The 23314-nt window shown below is 42.7% G+C and overlaps 1 protein-coding gene across 3 annotated transcripts in view; it reads right to left on the bottom strand.

Annotated features, from left to right (window-relative positions):
* The window catches only part of LOC143996801 (vacuolar protein sorting-associated protein 4B-like), a 97422-nt gene that overhangs the window by 53483 nt on the left and 20625 nt on the right, over positions 1–23314 (bottom strand). For 2 of the 3 annotated variants that reach the window (XM_077492077.1, XM_077492076.1), the window contains 5 exons: positions 21999–22068; positions 19766–19880; positions 14021–14076; positions 6406–6510; positions 1190–1271 (listed from right to left, as the gene is read on the bottom strand). In XM_077492077.1, coding sequence (XP_077348203.1) covers positions 1190–1271; positions 6406–6510; positions 14021–14076; positions 19766–19880; positions 21999–22068 — 428 coding nt within the window. The remainder of the gene's footprint in view (positions 1–1189; positions 1272–6405; positions 6511–14020; positions 14077–19765; positions 19881–21998; positions 22069–23314) is intronic. The other variant, XM_077492078.1, reaches the window with a different exon arrangement.

Here is a 23314-nt window from a genome sequence, read left to right on the forward strand (position 1 = left end):
TCACAGGGTTTTACAATGCTTCCTGCATGTGTGGCTGGTGTCTGACACCATTAGCCATGCCCCCTGTGTGGAATATGGCCCCCTCTTCCTCTTTCAAAAAAAAGAAGCTAAGTCTCCCGCGCGAGTGTCCTGCATAATGGCGGGGGGGGGGGGGGGGCTAAATCCGCGGCCTGCCAAAAACTTTTTTTTTTCCACAAAAAAACAAGGCAGCTGGCTGACATCAAATCAGACAAAAACCGCCAATCTGGGGGCCCAGGAAGTAATCAGACCCCCATTTCTCATTTACCTGAGGGTCTGAGCTGGCTTAGAAGGAGAGGAGAATGGAGCTTCTGCTGTTTCCAGCGTCAGAATGGTGAGTGCTCAATACAGCCTCCAGTGGTGACACATAGACATGACATGACAACACAATACATGGAAGGAGAGATTCCTGAGAAAATCTCCCCTACCTTATCCTCGCAACAGGGTTTTATCAGAGATAAAATCTCAATCTTCGCCCTTCACGGCAGGCTCTGAGACTTTAAAGGAAACCTTCAGGAACCGGGGAACACTCAGGTTGACCCACAATCCTGGACCTGCGACAGCACCCTGCCAGTAAACTTTTATTGGCCTTACTACCAAAAAGTACTGGATCCCAGGGCCGAGCTCTCAAAGCATTCGCAAGCAAAACCTTGTGTCTTCGGATTACAAGGCCCGGGTACCATTCATTTAGTCCATTACGGAGACATCAGAACGGATCTGGTCAGGATGGCTGGCTCTCATCAAGGATTACTGCCCGTGGAGCTCAGCATAACACATCCTTACTTGTGCTCAACACCGTAGACACTGGAAAAAAAACTGAGGACTCCCAGTAATATGGGAGGGGTTATATGGGGGAAGTATACGCCTTAAGGGGTGTGCCAGTGTCCAGCACCTGATACGCCAATATAACCCATATAGTTATTACTCTGTGTCCCCTGATGTAAGAAAAGAAATGGCCTGGTCATTAAGGGGGAAGAAAATCTTCCGGGACTCAAGTGGTTAAATGTGTAGCTAGGGGAATTTTTGTCTAAGCAGAAAAAACTAAAAATGTTTTGATATTTGTAAGTAGAAGGGTATAGTTCACAGTGTAGTAACTTTGGCTTCTTTCTCCTACTGACAACGCGTATACTAGATTACCACATATAACAATTCTGTTTTTGAAGGCACATACCATACTTCAGAAGCTCCTTTGTTTTTTTTCTTCAAATCTGCCTGCAGCTGACTCTGTTTTTGGTTTTCACCCAGAGTGCCATCTAAAAAAGAAAATAAACAAATAAAACATACTGTATACACACATACTACTGTGCAAAAGTTTAAGGCAGGTGTGAACAAATGCTGTAAAGAATACTTTCAGAAATAGAAGTGCCACTAGTTTACCAGAAGAGAAATACAAATCAAATCAATATTTGGTGTGGCCACACTTTGTCTTCAAAACAGCATCATTTTTTTTTAGGTACACAGTTTGTGAAGGAATTCGGCAGGTAGGTACTGCCAAACATCTTTGAAAGCTGACCACAGATCTGTGGATTTAGGCTGCCTCAAATCCTTCTGTTTCTTCATGTAATCCCAGACAGACAGACTCAATTGAAACCATCACTTCCAAGACTCCTTGTTCTTCTTTATACTGAAGATAGTTTCTAATGACATTGGCTGTATGTTTGGCCAATCACACGTCTCCCTGATGGTATGGTATGATGGCTAAGTATCTGTCTGTATTTCTCAGTTATAAGGACACCATTGATCCTGACCGAATCGCCAACGCCATTTGCATGAATGCAGTTCCAAACTTGCAAGGAACCTTCACCATGCTTCACTGTTGCCTGCAGACATTCGTTATTGTACCAGACTCCAGCCCTTTCCAAAGAAACTGCATCCTGCTACAGCCAAAAATTTAAAATTTGAACTCATCCGCCCAGAACACCTGCTGCCATTTTCTATGTTCTTGTGTATACTTGAGTCTGAAACTACTGTATAGTTAAGTATAAAATTGTTAAAGTATAAAATGCTTACCTTTGAATTGCTATTGAATTGTCTCCCATATCAAATACTTACTGTAATTTTCCTTTAATGATGGACTCCATGGCAGCAGGAGTCCCCTCCCAGTGTCTGGAGTAGGCTAGTTAAGGAACATGGCCGTTGGCTCGGAGCAAAGATTTATGGGAGTGGGGTTCTATAGGGTAGTAGTGGAGACGGAGCTAAACCCACACGTATGCTGCCATGGAGTCTGTCAGGAAAGCTTTCTTTGAAACATCTCCATATACTACTTTGTAAATGTTAAAAAATTTCACACATTTTAAAAATCTGCATTTCTTTCATTTAAACATTAATAAAGTGGTTGTAAACCTCTTTTGTTACTTGTACCTATAGGTATATATAAGGCTTACCTATAGGTACTGTACATATCTCCTAAACATGTGCTGTTTAGGAGATATTTAGCTTGTAGTGTGCTGATGATGTAATTGGCGCATGAGCTGTGAAGAAACGGCCCTCAAAAATGCGTGGGAAGGACATCACGTGACTCCGGCCAGTCACAGGGCCAGAGTCCAGGCCCCCAGAAGCAAGAGGGGCGAAGATGGATACGGCCACCAGCGGGGACATCGCAGGCTTCATTTGCAGGCAAGAGCCACATAATAGGCTAGTATGCGATGCATTCTAGCCCATTATGCTTTTACTTTGCAGGAGAAAAAAGAGGCAGTAAAGTCCATCAGGGTTCACTTCCTCTTTAATACCCCAACAATTATAGAGGTGCTGTGGAATGAATTAATTCTGTTTATTAAATTGATTGTAAAGGCTTTTTTTAAAAATAACAAACATTTTAAACTTACCTGCTCTGTGCAATGGAATTGCACAAAACAGCCCCAAACCTCCTGTTCTGGGGTCCCCTGCCAGCACTCTAAACTCCTCTTTTCTGTGTGCACCATTGGAATTCACTTCCTATGGTGGCACATATGTGGGCTTGATCCAAAGCCAGGCTGTGTGCATTAACTGAAGCACACAACGTGACTCGGCACTCATTTAGGGGTGTGAAGCAGGCGATACTAAACTACTAAAGCTAAAAATGTTTTTTGCCTTAATGCATGCAAACATTTTATATTTCGCTGTCTTCCCCATTCTATGTGTGAAGGGGAACAGCGCTGTGCATGGCTGTATCTCTTCTCCCCTCTCTTCCTCTTCATACAGGGCCTTGGCTCCTGCTGCTGTCAATCAAATGCAGTAAGGAGGAAGTGGAGGGCAGAAGGGGCTAAGCCCCGGTGTGTGTGTCAATGGAGAGTGGCTCCATAGGCACACAGCTCAGTAGCGAGCGGACACTGTGTGTCCCCATAGCAAATGACTTGCTAAGGGGACACACGAAAAAGAGGAGGAGACAAGATCGCCAGCAGGGAACCCAAGAAGAGGGGGATTGGGGCCATTCTGTGCAATGGCACAGAGCAGGTATAACATGTTTGTTATTTTAATAATAAAAAAAAATTGTAACCTTTAGTAACACTTGCAGGAAATACATTCAGGTAAAAAAATGTCATGCCTTTAGAACCGCTTTAATTTAAAGCATATGGTAAAATACAAATACAAGTAATACCAATGGTTCATGGTTACAAACTGGTGAACAGGAAACACCTCCACCTCTATAACACCATACATCAAAGCATTTTCACAGGTAAGCTCTAAAGCCAAAGAAACACATGTACGAGCCATAGCTTCCAAGCATTGTGTACATAAAATGGACTAGATCCTTCATAGGACATCATTAATACATCAGCAGACCATGAAGTTAAATAAAAGAAAGAGGGGAGGGAGCACCAATGAGCCCAATACCATGTACACACGATAGGAAATTCCGCCAGCAAAAGTCCGATGAGAGCTTTTGGTTGGAAAATACGCCCATGTGTATGCACCATCGGATTTTAGCTGGCGGAATTCCAGTCAGCAAAAGATTGAGAGCAGTTTCTCAATTTTTCGGTCGTAAAAAGTTCAGATCGGAAATTCCGCTCGTCTGTAGCAATTCCGACGCATGCTCGGAAGCAATGAACTTCATTTTCTCGATTTGTCGTAGTGTTGTACATCACCGCGTTCTTGACGATCGAAAGTTCAGCAAACTTTTGTGTGACTGTGTGTATAAAAGCCAAGCTTGAGCGGAATTCCGTTGGAAAAACCATCCAAAATTTTTCATGGCATAAGAGTGTGTCTCTTGCGTGGCCACATAGCCAAAACAGCAGCAAACGTACTTAGAGAGAACTCACATTGGCCTGTAGACGCTGTATCTGAATTTTCCACCTAGGGAAACCACATTTTTACAAAATATAGCGGAGCATACAATGGGAGAACAGAATTTATAAGGGTTTTCCACTTAGTAAGGGTTGGTGGGGCTGAGGATTTCCAAACCGGCACAAGAGCCTTTGTAGCAGAAAATAGTAGCAGACCTAGCATACTAGTAACCATTTATGGGCCAGGGGTTCAACAAGACTCAAGAGACAGACATCTAAGTTCGGGAATATCTGAATTTTAGTAACAGCTGCAATGAACTGCAAGATCTGAGCCCAAAAATGACTTTTAACAGGACAGGTCCAGAAGATGTGGAGGAAGTCTGCATGTAAACTCTTGCATCTCCAGCAGATAGAGGAGTGGCTGTCATTTCCTCTAGGTCAGTCCCCTCCTCCTAGAGTTAGAAACACACACAGGGAACACAGTAAACCCCTGCCAGTGACATCTTTATAGTAATCAGTGCATTTTTATAGCACTGATCGCTGTATAAATGCCAACAGTCCCAAAAAATGTGTCAAAGGTGTCCGATGTGTCCACCATAATGTTGCAGTCCCGATAAAAGTCGCATATCGCTGCCTTTACTAGTAAAAGAATAATAATAATAAAATGCTATAAATATATCCTCTATTTTGTAGATGCTATAACTTTTGTGCAAGCCAATCAAAATACACTTGTTGCAATTTTCCTTTACCAAAAATATGTAGAGGAATACATATTGGCCTAAACTGAGAAAAAAAAAATGGGAATATATCTTACAGCAAAAAGTACAAAATATTGTGTTTTTTCAAAATTGCCGCTCTTTCTTTGTTTATAGCGCAAAAAATAAAAACTGCAGAGGATGCAAATACCACCAGAAGAAAGCTCTATCTGTGGGAAAAAAAGGATGTCAATTTTGCTTGGGTGCAGTGTCGCACGACTACGCAACTGTCAGTTAAGCCGAGTGCCAAATCGCAAAAAATGGCCCGGTCATTCAGCAGTCAATCTTCCGGGGCTGAAGTGGTAAAGGAAGGATATCATCAACATGTACAAATACATAAGGGATCCATATAGTGAAATTGGTGTTGAGTTATTCACATTAAGGTAATCACAGAGGACAAGGGGGGCACTCACTACATCTAAAGGAAAAAAAAAGTTTTCATCTACAAATACGGAAAGGTTTCTTCACAGTAAGAGCTGAGAAAATGTGGAATAGACTCTCTCCAGAGGTGGTTCTGGCCAGTTCAGTAGATTGTTTTAACTACTTGCGAACCACCTGCCATCATATGTTGGCTGTTTGGAGTGGAATACCGTTGATATGGCAGCAGCTAGCTGCCATAACCCCAATATCCTCTTCAACAGCGGGCGGTCCGCTTTCAGATAAAAGTGGTCTCTGCGGCGGATTCGCCACAATATCACTTTTATCAGGGTGGGAGAGGCCTCCTGCCGTGCTTCGGTCGTCTCCGCTGCATACCGGAGCCGTCCTTTACCCTTAACAGCCTGGAGCCAAGTGAGGGAAAGATGGCACCCACTCTGCTCTTTTTTGTGAAAAAAAAAAGACATTCATTTTTTATTAATTTTTTTTATAGCATTTTAATGTAAATGTGAGATCTGAGGTCTTTCTGACCCCAGATCTCACATTAAAGAGGTCCTGTCATGCTTTTTTTTCAATTACAAGGGACATTTACATTCCTTGTAATAGGAATAAAAGTGAAACAAAAAATGTTTTAAAAGGACAGTGTAAAAAGTAAAATGAATAAGAAAAAAAAAAATTTAAACCGCCCCGTCCCGCCGAGCTCATGCTCAGAAGCGAATGCATTCGTAAGTTGCGCCCGCATATGAAAACAGTGTTCAAACCACACATGTGAGGTATCGCCGTGATAGAGCGAGAGCAATAATTCTAGCAATTGACCTCTCAATTGAGTACTCTCACTTTTATCATGTGATTGTAATTAACAAGTTAGGGAAATAAAACTTTATACGTGATTATTGTTTGTTTAATATTAGCAATATTATATAGCTGCTGAACACAGTAATTCCAAACAAGGGGTGGTTTTGCTACTTTGTGCATGCGTAGATAACAGTAACTTTGTAAAACTCCCAGTTTGTTGTACATTCTAAAGCAGAAAAAGATATTATAAGAATAACTACCTGGAAAGAGATGGGGAGATTTGATTGGAATCACAGTTTCTTTGGCCCTTTCCAGACCTGCAGCATCCCTCCGTTTTACTTTTGAGTTTTCTTTGAAAATAGAACCTGTAAAAAAAAAAAATGGATTTTATATTGTGACACAAAGCGCAAAGATTAGTTCCTTACCAATGTGGGTAAGTTACTAAATGGAAATTCTATCTGGGGAAGTATGTCCAGAATTGGTCTTCATGGAAGAATTGCAGCCATAAAGCCATACCTCTGACATGGAAAAAAGGTTAAGTGCCTCAACTATGCACATAAACATAGGAACTGGGGTACAGAAAAATGGAAGCAAAGCACGTGCTCTGGACTGAAGAGTTTAAATCCCAAATATTTGGCTGTAGTAGGAGGCAGTTTGTTCACAGAAAGGCTGGAGAGAGGAATATTAATAAATAAATGCAGGCAACATTGTGGAGGTTCCTTGCAAGTTTGGGGCTGTATTTCTCCAAAAGGAGTTGGAGATTTGGTCAGGATCAATGGTGTCCTCAATGCTGATAAACAAGCAGATACTTATCCATCATGCCATACCATCAGGGAGGTCTGTGATTGGCCCCAAATGTATCCAGCAGCAGAACAATTATCCCAAACATATAGCCAATGTTACTAAGAACTACCTTCAGTGTAAAGAAGAACAAGGAGTCCTGGAAGTAATGGTTTGCCCCTCACAGAGCCCTGATCTCAACATCATTGAATCTGTTTGGGATTTGTTGTGGAAAATTTTATGAAGATGTATTGGATGTATTTTAATATGTATTGTCATAAGAATCCCCTCAGTCTAAATAGCTGTCTAAAGAGCGTCGTTTACCTATGCAGACACGACCTTCTTCTCGCGAGCACGAGGGGACAGGGACGCTTGCATTATTTTTTATTGTTTATTTTCTTTTTTTTTTTATTATTATTTTTACACTTTCCCTTTCAAAAAATAGTTTTGATCACTGATTATCCTATTACAATGAATGTAAACATCCCATGAAATAGGGCATGACAAGTTCTCTTTACAGCGAGATCTGCGGTTGTTATGTCCCCAGATCTCGGCTTTCCAGCCAAAAAAAGGGTAGTACATCCATCGAGGCCGTATGTGACGTAACGTTGTGCCCGGACTCCTTTTTTTCCCACAAATAGAGCTTTCTTTTGGTGGTATTTGATCACCTCTGCGGTTTTTATTTTTTGCGCTTTAAACAAAAAAAGAGCGACAATTTTGAAAAAAAACTCATTATTTTTTACTTTTTGCTATAATAAATATCCCCAAAAAATATATATAAAAAAAGTATTCTTCTACATATTTTTGGTAAAAAAAAAACGCAATAAGCAATTATTGATTGGTTTGTGCAAAAGTTATAGCATTTACAAAATAGTAGATAGTTTTATGGCATTTTTTTTAATAATTTTTTTTTTTACTAGTAATGGCGGCGATCAGCAATTTTTATTGTGACTGCGACTTTATGGCGGACACATCGGACACATTTTTGGGACCATTGTCATTTATACAGCAATCAGTGCTATATAAATGCACTGATTCCTGTGTAAATGACACTGGCAGTGAAGGAGTTAACCAGGAGGTGGAAGTGTAGGGGTTAAGTGTGTCCTGGGGCGTGTTGCTATCTGTGGGGGGCATGGCTGTGTTTTACAGATCACTGATCTCTGCTCCAATCACAGGGAGCAGAGATCAGTGTCACTTGTTGCTAGGCAGAACAGGGAGATGCTGTTTACATCGGCATCTCCCCGTTCTTCCTCCCTGTGAGACGATCGCGGGTATCCCCGCGGCAATTGGGTTCAATTCACGGGGGTCCCGACTGGCACACGTGATAGCGCAGTGTCAAATTTAAAGGGACGTACCTGTACGCCCATTTGCCTGTCTGTGCCATTCTACCAACGTACAGCGCTGTGCTCCGGTCGGGAAGCGGTTAATACAGTATAGAGCGCTTTGTTCTGCCAGCAAAACAGGAACTTCTCATAACAAAATGGAGTCAGGTTAAGCACTGTTCAGCCATTCACAGTTTTGTATATTATGAACAAATACAAGGCTTCCTCTGAGAGACAGAGAGATGCATGGAAGACATCACAATCTCCATCTCAGCCAATCAGAGGAAGCCTGGCTCCACACTCTCTACAATCCTAAGCTGCAGGAAGTCCATGCTCCAGAGCTTTTTGCTGAATGATCTGCTTACAGTGCATTGAAAAACTATTCCTAACCCTTGAAATTGTCCACATTTTGTCATGTTACAACCATTTTTGGGGGATTTTATGTGATAGACCAACACAAAGTGGCAGATAATTGTGAAGTGGAAGAAAAATGATTAATGGTTTTCAAATTTTGTTTACAAATAATTATCTGAAAAGTGTGGCATGCGTTTGTATTCAGCCCCCTTTACTCTGATACCCCTAACTAAAATCTAGTGGAAGCAATTGCCTTCAGATGTCACCTAATTAGTAAATAGAGTCCACCTGTGTGTAATTGAATCTCAGTATAAATACAGCTGTTCTGTGAAGCCCTCAGAGGTTTGTTAGAGAAATTTAGTGAACAAACAGCATCATGAAGGCCAAGGAACACACCAGACAGGTTAAGGATAAAGTTGTAGAGAATTTTAAAGCAGGGTTAGGTTATAACAAAATATCCAAAGATCTCACAAAGCACTGTTCAATCCATGGCCCATGGTAACTCTGGAGGAGCTGCAGAGATCCACAGCTCAGGTGGGAGAATCTGTCCACAGGACAAATATTGGTTGTGTACTCCACAAATCTGGCCTTTATGGAAGTGGCAATAAGAAAGCCATAAGAAGTCCTGTTTGCAGTTTGTGAGATGCCATGTGGGGGACACAGTAAACATGTGGAAGAAGGTGCTCTGGTCAGATGAGACCCAAATTGAACTTTTGGCCTAAAAGCAAAATGCTACGGGTGGTAGAAAACAAATACTGCACATCACCGTGAACATACCATCCCCACGTGAAACATGGCGGTGACAGCATCATATTGTGGAGATGCTTTTCTTCAGCAGGAACAGGGAAGCTGGTCAGAGTTGATGGGAAGATGGATGTAGTCAAGTACAGGGCAATCTTGGAAGAAAACCTGTTATTCCCCATACACACCATCAGTTTTTCTGCTGAGTTTTTCCTTCAAATTTACCAAAACCATATAATATGAGGTCAAACCTTAGGAGTTTCAATTTGTATGCAATTAGGCAGGCCCTTGCACGGCATGGTTTTGATAAGCCTGAAGGAAAAATTGATTGTGTGTATGGGGCTTTAGAGTCTGAAAAAGACTTGAGACTGGGGCAGAGGTTCACCTTCGTGCAGCACAATGACTCTTAACTAGAGTTGAGCGGACACCTGGATGTTTGGGTTCGACGGGTTCGGCCGAACTTCGCAAAAAAGTTTGAGTTTGGGACCCGAACTTGACCCCGAACCCCATTGAAGTCAATGGGAACCCGAACTTTTGAGGACTAAAATGGCTCTAAAAAAGTAATGGATGGGGAAATAACTTAAAATAACATAAAATACATAAATAGAAAAAATAATAATCTTCACCTAGGAGGACGAGGTCCATATGGAGTAGGAGGCTGAGGTGGCTGTAGATGTGGCGGTGTAGGTGGAATCGGCGGTGGAGGAGGACGAGGCAGCCAACACTGGTTTTTGTTTTTAATAATTTTTTTTTTTAAATTAGGGTACACCCCAAAAGAGTGAGAAAGATCAAAAATACAACAATGGCTGGGTAGGGCCGGTATACATGTCTATTCTGCACAAGGTATGGACAAGTCCTGTGGGATCCATGCCTGGTTCATTTTAACGAACGTGAGCTTGTCCAAATTGGCTCTGGACAGGCGGCTGCGCTTGTCTGTGATAACGCCTCCCTGCCGTGCTAAATACATATTAAGAAAATACACTGGCTGCAGGGCAGGCCAGCACCTCCAAGGCAGGGCTTTCAGCCGCCGAGAACAGCCGAAGGCGGCCGGAAGCCGCCGAGAAAAGCAGAAGGCGACCGAAAGACGCCGAGAACGGCCGAAAGCTGCCGAGAACGGCCGAAGGCTGCCGAGAACGGCCAAAAGCTGCCAATAATGGCCGAAGGCGGCCTTGAAGAGCCAAAGGCGTCTGAAAGCCACCCAGAGGCTCAGAACTGCGGGGGGTCGGCGTATAACACGCACCCGCGATTTTCCCCTCCTTTTAAGGGGAAAAAGGTGCGTGTTATACGCCGATAAATACGGTATAAGCTATTTATTAGGGATTTTTCACTTTAATCTCTTTTATCATCAATTAGCGCTGCACTTATATTTTTTATTTAGTATCTAAAGGGTGTATCTCACACTTACAGATATGCAGAAAACGCACCAAAAATAATATTTTTGCTCTACATTTTTTTTTTTTTGGAATAGCAGAATAAAACAGTATCTAAAGTGTGTATCTCACACATACAGATATGCAGGAAACACTGCAAAATATATTTTTTGCCCTAAATGGGTGTTTTTAGAATAGCAGAATAGAGCAACAGTATCTAAAGGGTATATCTCACTAAATACAGATATTCAGGAAACACTGCAAAATATCTTTTTTTTGCCCTAAACTGATGTTTTTAGAATAGCAGAATAGACCAACAGTATATCTCACAGTAACATACGCAGTGCTGGTGCACTGAGCTTGCATAAAATGCCCGCCGACGCCAACCTAACTAACAAACAGATAAAAGTTATCTTTTCTCTGGCACTGGGCTCAGGGCAGGGTGAAAAGATTGTGCACTGCACCCACACAACAAAATCAAGGTAGATTGCTGAGTAATTTGATTTCTGAATCAGGACTCCTATCTAATTCTCTCCTTCAAAGCAGCAGCAGCAACCTTTCCCTACACTATCTAAAGCAGAGTGACGTGCTGTGCTACAATGCCTTGCGAAAGTATTCGGCCCCCTTGAACTTTTCAACCTTTTGCCACATTTCAGGCTTCAAACATAAAGATATAAAAATTTTATTTTTTGTGAAGAATCACCAACAAGTGGGACACAATTGTGAAGTGAAACCGAATTTTAACTAATAAAAAAATGAAAAGTGGGGCGTGCAAAATTATTCGGCCCCCTTGCGTTAATACTTTGTAGAGCCACCTTTTGCTGCGATTACAGCTACAAGTCGCTTGGGGTATGTCTCTATCAGTTTTTCACATCGAGAGACTGAAATTCTTGCCCATTCTTCCTTGCAAAACAGCTCGAGCTCAGTGAGGTTGGATGGAGAGCGTTTGTGAACAGCAGTTTTCAGCTCTTTCCACAGATTCTCGATTGGATTCAGGTCTGGACTTTGACTTGGCCATTCTAACACCTGGATACGTTTATTTGTGAACCATTCCTTTGTAGATTTTGCTGTATGTTTGGGATCATTGTCTTGTTGGAAGATACATTTCCGTTCCAGTTTCAGGTCTTTTGCAGACTCCAACAGGTTTTCATCCAGAATGGTCCTGTATTTGGCTGCATCCATCTTCCCCTCAATTTTAACCACCTTCCCTGTCCCTGCTGAAGAAAAGCAGGCCCAAACCATGATGCTGCCACCACCATGTTTGACAGTGGGGATGGTGTGTTGAGGGTGATGAGCTGTGTTGCTTTTACGCCAAACATATCGTTTTGCATTGTGGGCAAAATGTTTGATTTTGGTTTCATCTGACCAGAGCACCTTCTTCCACATGTTTGGTGTGTCTCCCAGGTGGCTTGTGGCAAACTTTAGACGAGACATTTTATGGATATCTTTGAGAAATGGCTTTGTTCTTGCCACTCTTCCATAAAGGCCAGATTTGTGCAGTGTACGACTGATTGTTGTCCTATGGACAGACTCTCCCACCTCAGCTGTAGTTCTCTGCAGTTCATCCAGAGTGATCATGGGCCTCTTGGCTGCATCTCTGATCAGTCTTCTCCTTGTCTGAGCTGAAAGTTTAGAGGGACGGCCAGGTCTTGGCAGATTTGCAGTGGTCTGATACTCCTTCTATTTCAAAATGATCGCTTGCACAGTGCTCCTTGGGATGTTTAAAGCTTGGGAAATCTTTTTGTATCCAAATCCGGCTTTAAACTTTTCCACAACAGTATTACGGACCTGCCTGGTGTGTTCCTTGGTCTTCATGATGCTCTCTGCGCTTTCAACAGAACCCTTGGATTATGACAGAGCAGGTGCATTTATACAGAGACTTGATTACACACAGGTGGATTCTATTTATCACCATCAGTCATTTAGGACAACATTGGATCATTCAGAGATCCTCGCTGAACTTCTGGAGTGAGTTTGCTGCACTGAAAGTAAAGGGGCCGAATAATTTTGCACGCACCACTTTTCACTTTTTTATTTGCTAAAAAAGTTTAAAATATCCAATAGATTTTGTTCCACTTCACAATTGTGTCCCACTTGTTGGTGATTCTTCACAATAAATAAAAATGTTATATCTTTATGTTTGAAGCCTGAAATGTGGCAAAAGGTTGAAAAGTTCAAGGGGGCTGAATACTTTCGCAAGGCACTGTATATGTGCCTCTAGCTTATATAGAGGCTGGGTCACATGCTGCACTGGCCAATTGCAGCCATGTCATTAGTAGGCATGGCTGTGATGGTTTCTAAGAGCGCACGAGTTAAACGAATGTTGATTGGCTGCCCTGCAGCTTTTTAAAATACGGCATTACATTGCCGAACATCGAACTCGAACATACAGTAAATTTTTCGGGTTCGGGTCTGGGTACCAAAACTCCAAACAGTTCATTTTTGCTCAATCCTACTCTTAACATACAGCCAGATCTACAACGGAATGGTTTAGATCAAAGCATATTCATGTGTTAGAATGGCCCAGTCAAAGTCCAGACCTAAATCCAATTAAGAATCTGTGGCAAGACTTAAAAATTGTTGTTTACAGACGCTCTTCATCCAATCTGACAGAGCTTGAGCTATTTTGCAAAGAAGAATGGGCAAAAATGTCACTCTCTAGATGTGCAAAGCTGGTAGAGCCATCCCCAAAAAGACTTACAGTGAAAGGTGGTTCTACAACAAAAGTATTGACTCAGGGGGGCTGAATACAAATGCATGCCACACTTTTCAGATAATTTTTTTTCTTTCACTTCACAATTATGTGCCACTTTGTGTTGGTCTATCACATAAAATCACAAAATAAAACAAATTTACGTTTTTGGTTGGAACATGACAAAATGGGGTATGAAAATTTTTCCAAGGCACTTTAACTGATGCTGCCAATATTGGATTAGGTGGAGATCGTGATGTCACCACTGTGGCACCTTGTCCATTCAAAGAATGCTTAGCCTTCAAAATGCAAACTGTTCTCTGAATGGTGTCCGTGCTAAGTGAGCAACCTCCTGAGCAGCTGCTTGGCACAGGATCTGGAAGCCAGCACCAATCACTTTAGTAGCAGTGCCAACTACAGTGATTTCCAACTTCCACAGGCATCTTCCAGGTATGGCACATCATGCATACTTACATTGGTCCAACGTAACTACTGTATGTAAAAATCTGCATACCTAAACTTCAGCTTTAACTGTCAGGATGGGTCTCACATTATAAACAAGTAAACACAAGAAAATACAATGATATTTTTATTATATACATAAATAAAAGGTGACCTTGAAGCTGCCTGGGCGTGTTCTTCTTTTTTAGGTCTTCTTCATCACTATCACTCCTAAATTAATAGAAATAAAATGAACATTCATGTTTACTTGTAACAAAAAGAAAGATAACCACTAAAATCATATTACTGTTTATTTATTTACCAACTGCAAAGCATATAGTAAAGTCCTACTCCAGGTACAGCAAAAAATACCTCACACTGTAAAAGTTAAATGTTTGTCAAAGCGGAACTAAACCCTCCTATCATTTACAGCCAAGGAAGCTGCCATCTTATCCTCTGTTTGCTCTGCAGTTGCCATAATGTTGCACATGTAATTAGTTATGATGCCAGCCAATTGATGGCTTGGCAGTTCAGTTGATAGCAAAGCAAATGTGGCAATTATCAGTTCTTACGCTTGTGAAATTTCTTACCATTTAAGAGATATGTATGATTGAATTTTCAGGAAGTCAGCTTTGTGATTTAAAAAATGCATCATCTTTTCTGGCAGGGAGGATCTCTTATGCCGCGTACACATGATCGAAAATGCCGCCAGCAAAACTCCGATGTGAATGGGCCAGGCCGCCGAACTGATGGCAAAGCGCCACTGTATCAGTGCTTTGCCGGACGTTTTAACCCTTTTTCCGTCACTACTGGGGGTTAAAATCACCCCACTAGCGGCCGAAAACCTCAGCAAAAACTACGGTAAAGCTTTTACCGTCAACGCCCGACCGCTCCAGTGTAAAAGCAGCCTAACTGTAATCAGCCTACGTTTCCCATGAATCCTTGAGATGTGAGTGAATGTGGGAGGTGCAATAGGCTTGTACATGTAAATATGAACTTGCCCACTGCAACATAAATCACATCCCTCATTCTGCAGCCAACAAGCCATACATAACACACGGTATGATAGGTTATAGCCTTATAAATACAAAGCATTTTTATATTATCCAAACCAGTGAAACGTGTCAGTGTCCACCAGTGCCGAATGTCAGGGTCCACCTGAGCCAAATGTCAGGGAGCACTTGAGCCAAATGTCAGGGACCACTTGAGCCAAATGTCAGGGACCACTTGAGCCAAATGTCAGGGACCACTTGAGCCAAATGTCAGGGACCACCTGAGCCAAATGTCAGGGACCACCAAAGCCGAATGTCAGGGATTACCATAGTCAAATGTCAGGGACCACCACCAGGGCCAAATGTCAGGGACCACCACTTGAGCCAAATGTCAGGGACCACCAGAGACGAATGTCAGGGACCACCAGAGACGAATGTCAGGGACCACCAGAGACGAATTTCAGGGACCACCACCAGAGCCAAATGTCAGGGACCACCAGAGCCAAATGTCAGGGACCACCAGGGCCAAATGTAAGGGACCACCAGAAACCAAATGAAAGGGACCACCATCAGAGCCAAATGTCAGGGACCACCACGAGAGGCAAATTTCAGGGACCACCAGAGCTGAATGTCCGGGACCACCAGAGACAAATGTCAGGGCCCACCACCAGAGCCGAATGTTCGAGATCACCAGAGCCAAATGTCAGGGCCCACCACCAGAGCCCGCAACGCCCCCCGCACCATTCCCCCCCACACCGTCCCCACACCTGAGACTTTGTAATTGAAAATGTACAAATAGGGCCCAATTCGTTATTTTCCCTTCCCCGGTGTCATGTGACTCGTTAGTGTTACAAGGTCTCAGATGTGGGGGTGGTGCGGGGGGGGGGGGGTGAAGGGCAGATTGCTGGCACGGAGGAGGGAGGACAGATGAGAAGGAGGACACCTTCTCCATGGGCAGCACAGACCAGGAGCTGTGAGACCCCAGCCGCCCACAACATCTCTGCTTCCTCCCTTCTCGCTTTCAGAGGACTACAACAGGGCAATCAGCAACAAGGACATGGACAAAAAAAATGTGCCCAGAGTTCTGCTTTAAAGCTGTCTGATGGTCCTTTCACACGGGGGTTCCGTATGTCTGTTTTTCCTCCATCTGTTGGCAGATGAAAAACAAAGATACATGTAAGTCTATAGGCTAGCAGACGTTAGCGGATGATCAACCCCTGACATCTGCCTCCGTTAAGTTCAGTATTTTGAGACGGAAGAAAACCCTATTTTGCTTCGGTTCAAAAAACAAAACGGATGAAAAATGGATGAAGAATGGATATTAGCAGACGACATTCGCTTACATCCAATCTGCTGACATCCATTTTTAAACCATTTTTCCCCCCTCCTTAAACACACTTTATACACAGTATCTCACAAAAGTGAGTATACCCCTCACATTTTTGTAAATCTTTTATTATACCTTTTCATGTGACAACACTGAAGAAATTACACTTTGCTACAATGTAAAGTAGTGAGTGTACAGCTTGTACAACAGTGTACATTTGCTGTCCCCTCAAAATAACTCAACACACAGCCATGGGCATCCGCAGAACTTTTTTCTGGGGGGGGGGGGCATCATTTTAAGGCTACCCATACAACAGATTACACACAGATACAATACCCCCCATACATTACACCCCGATACGCCCAGATACATTACTCCCCCATACACCCAGATACATTACACTCCCATACACAGATACATTACACCCCCATACATTACACACACACTCATTAGCATGGAGAACTCTCCTCCAATCAATTTCTATATTGCAAGCTTCAGATGACAGAGAGAATTAAATGGATTACCATGCGGTGGGTTGTTCTTGGGGCCCCTATCTAGCAGGGAGGGCTGGGCCTCTCACACATGTCCAGGCAGGACACACAGAGCCAGCAGTCAGAGCCGAGTAAATCATCAGTGATCTGGTCAGGCTGAGCATTAGCAGACGCTGTCCAGGCAGCAGGTGAAAGGTAACTGGCCGCGCTGCCTCCCCTAAGCTCAGGGGCTGCAAACACCATCATTCCCTGACACTCCATGTTGTCTGATGAGACCAAGATAAACTTTTTTGGTTCAGATGGTGTCAAGCGTGTGGCGGCAACCAGGTGAGGAGTACAAAGACAAGTGTGTCTTGCCTACAGTCAAGCATGGTGTTATGGTCTGGGGCTGCATGAATGCTGCCGAAACTGGGGAGCTACAGCTCATTGAGGGAACCATGAATGCCAATATGTACCTGTGACATCCTGAAGCATGATCCCCTCCCTTCCGAAACTGGGCCGCAGAGCAGTATTACAACCTGATAACGACCCCAAACACATCTCCAAGATGACCACTGCCTTGCTAAAGAGGCTGAGGGTAAAGGTGGTGGACTGGCCAAGCATGTCTCCAGATCTAAACCTTATTGAGCATCTGCTAAGCATTCTCAAATGGAAGGTGGAGGAGCGCAAGGTCTCTAACATCCACCAGCTCCATGATGTCATCATGGAGGAGTGGATGAGGTCTCCAGTGGCAACCTGTGAAACTCTGGTGAACTCCATGTCCAAGAGGGTTAAGGAAGTGCTGGAAAATAATGGTGGCCACACTAAATATTGACACTTTGGGCCCAATTTGGACTTAGGGGTGTACTCACTTTTGTTGCCAGAGGTTTAGACCCCAATGACTGTGTGTTGAGTTATTTTGAGGGGACAGCAAATGTACACTGTTATACAAGCTGTACACTCACTACATTGTAGCAAAGTGTAATTTCTTCAGTGTTGTGACATGAAAAGATATAATAAAATATTTACAAAAATGTGAGGGGTGTACTAAATTTGTGAGATACTGTAGCTTGTTGCTAAGGAGGGGAAGCCGGCCGCTGCATCCTTAACAACCAATGAGTCATCAGCTGTCAGCGGGGTTCCCCATAAATCTGAATGTAAAAAAAAATTTGCCGGAATTAAAAAAATCGCAAACAAAATGGTCCACACCAAGCCCTTCGGGTCTAGTATGGATTCAGAGGGAACTTATTGGCTTATCGGAATCTGGAAGACCCCTTGGCCCCCCTAAGTGAATGGGTATTGGGTACGTCGTACCCTTTCCCATTCACCCCAAAAGCAGTGAAAAGTAAAAAAAAAAAAAAGAAAGAAAAAAAAAAGAGCCGGTTTTTGACAAGTCCTTTATTAAAAAAAGAAACCCTGAGCGATCTTCTCCTGGTGCCATTTTTTCCTGGTGGCGTCTTCTCCCAGAGCCATCTTCTTCCAGTTCTGTCTTTTCCCAGGGCCACCTTCTCCCGATGCCAACTTCTCCCGGTGTCATCTTCTCCCAGTGCCATCTTCTTCTTATGCTGTCTTTTCCCCAAGCTGTTTTCTTGTGCTGTCTTTTGCCCCGAGCTGTCTTCTTGTGCTGTCTTCTCCCGGAGATGTCTTCTTCCTCGCCGCCGGTTACCCTCTAAAAACAAAAAAGGTTGCTCTTCTCCTGAGGCTGTCTTTCGCCGTTTTGTTGTCCCCTGCTATCTGGCACTTCTTATATAGCCATGTGGCGTGGCCATCCGATGACGTCGCCCAGAGAGCCCGCCCCTTGTTATGACACATGACCAGCAGCGAGGAAGAAGGCAGCTTTGGGACAAGACAGCACAAGAAGATAGCTTCGGGAGAAGACAGCACATGAAGACAGCTCGGGGAGAAGACAGCACATGAAGACAGCACAAGAAGATTGCTTGGGGAGAAGACTGCACAAGAAGAAGACGGCACTGGGAGAAGTCGGCTTTGGGAGAAGACGGCACCGGGAGAAGATGGCACCGGAAGAACATGGTTCGGGGCTTCTTTTTTAATAAAGAACTTGTCAAAAAAATGCTTTTTTTTTTTATTTTTTTTTTTTACTTTTCACTGCTTTTTGGGGTGAATGGGTAGGGGTATGATATACCCAATACCCATTCACATGGGGGGGCGGGATCTGGGGGCCCCCTTACCATAGGGGGCTTCCAGATTCTGATAAAGCACAGACCCCAATAACCACAGCCCAGGGTTGTTGTGAAGAGGCCCTTGTCCCCATCAGCATGGGGGAAAGGTGCTTTGGGGTGGGGGGCGATGCCCCAATGCACCCACCCCCCATCGGCATGTGGCCTTGTATGGTTCGGGGGGGGGGGGGCGCTCGCTTGTCCCCTCCCTTTCCTGACATGCTGGGCTGCATGCTCAGATAAGGGTCTGGTATGGATTTTGGGGGGGGAGGGGCCCATGCCATTTAAAAAAAAAATACAAATCCATACCAGACCGACCCAAAGGGCCTGGTGCGGACCTGGGGGGGGGGGGGGGCCCATGCCATTTATTTTCTCATTCAGCTGTCAGCTGGAAACGCCACTGACAGCTGATGACTCATCGGTTGCTTTTTTTTGTAAAAAAGGCATGTCAGCGGACATGAAAACGGATGTAAAAATTTACATCCGTATCCATTTTTGATCCGTTTTTTTACAAAAAAAAGTGACTGAACTGAAAATATCTGATGGTACACACCTAAAGCTGGCCATAAATAGATTAAAAATTTGCCAGTTCAGCAGGGACCACCAAATTTCAATACATCTTTGGCCATTCCCATTTGAAAGCTGTCGATCTAAGGACCGACTACTATTGAATGGGGCTGTTGGAAAATTTAGCCAGTCAGCTGCAGCTCTGATTAGTGTACTTTGAAGGCAGGAGAGACCCGCTTCCAGAATTCAGTGACACAGCAGAGAGGATTCCTCCATCCACCTTAAATGTGTGAATAGGGGAATGCGTTCAATTTTTGTCTAAGTAGAGAAAACTAAGATTCACAGTACAGTTCACAGTGTAGTGTAGTAACTTTGTCTTCTTTCTCCTACTGACAAGGCTTATACTAGATTACCACATATAACAATTCTGTTTTTGAAGGCACATACCATACTTCAGAAGCTCTTTTGTTTCTTTTCTTCAAATATGGCTGTTCTGCTCTATTAAGATACTTATCATAGTTTGATCGAAGAATCTGTTTTTGTTTTTCACGCAGAGTGTCATCTAAAAAATAAAATAAATAAACATACTGTATACACACATACTACTGTGCAAACGTTTTAGGCAGGTGTGAACAAATGCTGTGAATTAAGAATTCTTTCAAAAATAGAAGTGTCGATAGTTTACCAGAAGAGAAATCCAAATCAAATCAATATTTGGTGTGGCCACCCTATGCCTTCAAAACAGCATACATTTTTTTAGGCACACTTGCACACAGTTTTCAAGGGAATTCGGCAGGTTGGTTCTTCCAAACATCTTTGAAAACTGGCCACAGATCTGTGTATTTAGGCTGCCTCAAATCCTTCTGTTTCTTTATGTAATCCCAGACAGATTTAATGATTTGAAGATCAGGGAGATGGGGGGGGGAAGGTGAAACCATCATTTCCAAGACTCCTTGTTCTTTATATTGAAGATAGTTCCTAATGACATTGGCTGTATGTTTGGCCAATCACACGTCTCCCTGATGGTATGGTATGATGGCTAAGTATCTGTCTGCATTTATCAGTTATAAAGTCATTGTTGATCCTGACCGAATTTCCAACTCCATTTGCATAAATGCAGCCCCAAACTTGAAAGGAACCTCCACCATGCTTTACTGTTGCCTACAGATATGCATTATTGTATTGGTCTCTCCATACACACTGCCTCCTGCTACCAGCCAAATATTTCAAATCTTGACTCATCTGTCGCTTAGGTCTTGTATGGATTTTGGGGAGGACCTCACACCATTTTTTTTTGGCATGAGGTCCTCTCCAAAATCTCCAAAAAAGGAGACCTTCAAATGTTTATTTTCAGCCCTTGGTTTACATTCTTCTGTCAGTGGGGAATCCCCCACTAATAGCAGGGATGCATCCTGATTGTTAAGGACACATGAAAGGGGCCATAGTTAGCAGACTGTAACTTTCACACAGACTAAATAATATACACTTTTTTTTTTTACCAAAGAAATGTAGCAGAGTACATTCTGGCCTAAATTTAAGAACAAATATTATTTATTTGCAAAAAATAAATAAAAAACATTTTTCCCCAAAAAATGTTGGTCTTTTTTCATTCTATATAATAATAATAATAAAAAAAAAAAAAGCAGTGATTAGATGCCACCAAAAAAAATCTCTAGGTGTCTCAAAAAAGACATATGAAATTGATCTGTGTACAGTGTTGCATGATCCAGTTATTGTCAGTTAAATTATTACATATGTTGGTCTTCGGGCAGTTAAAGGCCTAACTGCAGCTTTGTACCATTTATTTACACTAATAGCAGGGCACCCTCTGCCCTCAAATCCAGCATTATACTCAGCAGTCCCCAATGCAGCGAGTTATCCCTGATTTGATTTCTTGGCTCCTTTTAAAAATCCTTCTTGGCCCATGTACTTGCTCTGTAATTCCATAATTCCCATGGACTTCCAAATATGAGCAGAAGAAAAATATGCTGATCAAAACTGGAGCAGATAGAATTTGGAGCAGCTGTATATGGCAACCAATCAGCTTCTTTAGTTAGGCTTTAAAAATGAAAAATAGATGATTGTTTGATATACACAGCTGCTTCAGTTTTGATAACCCCCCCCCCCCAAAGTTTGTTTCAGGATCCTCCTGTGAGTACCAATACAAAATATTACCCACTTATTCCAAGTTCACAAACAGACTGATATTCACAAATGTAAAACCCAACTCCAGATCCCGCTTCATTCCTTGCTGTATCATTGCTTTTGTTTCCTTTCATGTGCATATCTTTTCCAAAAAAGTTGCTTGGAGTTGGGTTTAAACTTATTGCCCTATGTGCTGGAGAAATCTAGAAATCTAGAAATGCAAAAGAAGCTTAAACCATAGGTGTTCTATATTGGAAAAAAATGCATTTTATTGGTTGGAGTCCAACTTCACAATTGACAGACAAAACTCACTTACAAAACATCCTGAGGTCTAGTATTTCTAGAGAGGTCACCTGGCACCCCCCCCTCCCCCCGCAAAACCATGGGTTATGCACAGGATACTATGGCTTTATGTTCCACCCAGATAATGGTCAGGTCCTACTCAGGCTTCCACCTGAAATTCTTTTCTCTTTTGTATAGACATCTGCCTTAAAAGAAACAACATAAGCACTCACCGAATTATAAAAACACTTACATTTCCTTGCTTCCTTATAGTTCCCTTCTTTGTCTTTCTGGCATGCTTTATTGGCGAGGTAAATTGCGGTCTGTTAGAAATACAAAATAACATAGTATGTGAGTATTGTGTGTGCATGTGTTATTACAAAAAAAAAATATATATATATATATATATATATATATATATATATATATATTTTTTTTTTTTTAGGGAGTTACAACTTTGTAATTTCACCAGATCTGGATGATCATCACTGACCTGCTTCTCACAAAATATGAGGATTTTTAGCCCTGCCCAGGTTGTTCACATGACATGAGGGTTTCAGCCCTTCCCCATGTGCTAGAAAAATAAAAAATAAAGATCAGCTGTAGTGTGACGAACCTCCCGGAATCCCCCCCCCCCCCGTCTGGGTGCTTCCACCAAGATACAGCTTCCTTCACTCAGGAGCCAAAAACCAGGTAGTATAGTCAAAAATTGCACCCAAGAACTAGAGGACACTTGCTTAGGTGCAAACTGGAAGTCTTTACTGAAATGTCACACAGAAAATATACCACACAAAATCAGATAAGAACACGATCACGTTATCCTAAAGAGTGCAAACTTAAAACGGTAATATCACCAGTATGGCTAACAGTACATCCAATGAATAGCTAACATAAACACATAAAGTTCCCACAATAGTTTGGTAAGGAGGTGAATTTGACACAATACTAGCAGACTGCGAGGAACAAGTGACTGAATTAACAATGGGAATTCACACCTAGGAGGCACACAATGGGGAATTATACAATGAGAGAAAGATAACTTAACAGGATTGTAAAGGTAGAAGGTTTTTTTTTATCTTAATGCATTTGTGTGCAGCAGCACTCTACAGCCCCCCTAATACTTACCAGCGATGTTGCAGGAGTGTCTAAGATGCCTGGCACCCCCCACCTCATTGGCTGAGACAGCAGCGCGGCGTGATTGGCTCCCACTGCTGTCAATTTAAAAATCATTCAGGAGACAGAGGGGGCGGGGTCGGGTCACAACTCCATGTCTGATTAAATTAGACTTTAAAATCACTTTAATAAACAGATTACACATAACAAGAGACCCCAGCATTGGGTTGTAAGAAGCTGATTAAAAACTTCTGCTTAGAGTCTGAGTCTAGGAGGGAGATTTCGGGAACAGAAACCCCAAATCTGTATCCAGGTCCTAGGTCCCCAAAGTCTGTGTGTTTTTGGGGAGACATGAACCCGAGTCTGAAGCAAAGCCACTCCAAAGGTCCCCCGGAAACACACTTTCCAAAGAATAGAGCCCCTCAAAAGCCAGAGCCCATAGTCACTATGCAAGAG

The sequence above is a fragment of the Lithobates pipiens genome, unplaced genomic scaffold (assembly GCF_037356315.1).
Source record: "Lithobates pipiens isolate NorthernLeopardFrog02 unplaced genomic scaffold, aLitPip1_a1.2 Scaffold_19, whole genome shotgun sequence".
NCBI classification, from domain to species: Eukaryota; Metazoa; Chordata; class Amphibia; order Anura; family Ranidae; genus Lithobates; species Lithobates pipiens.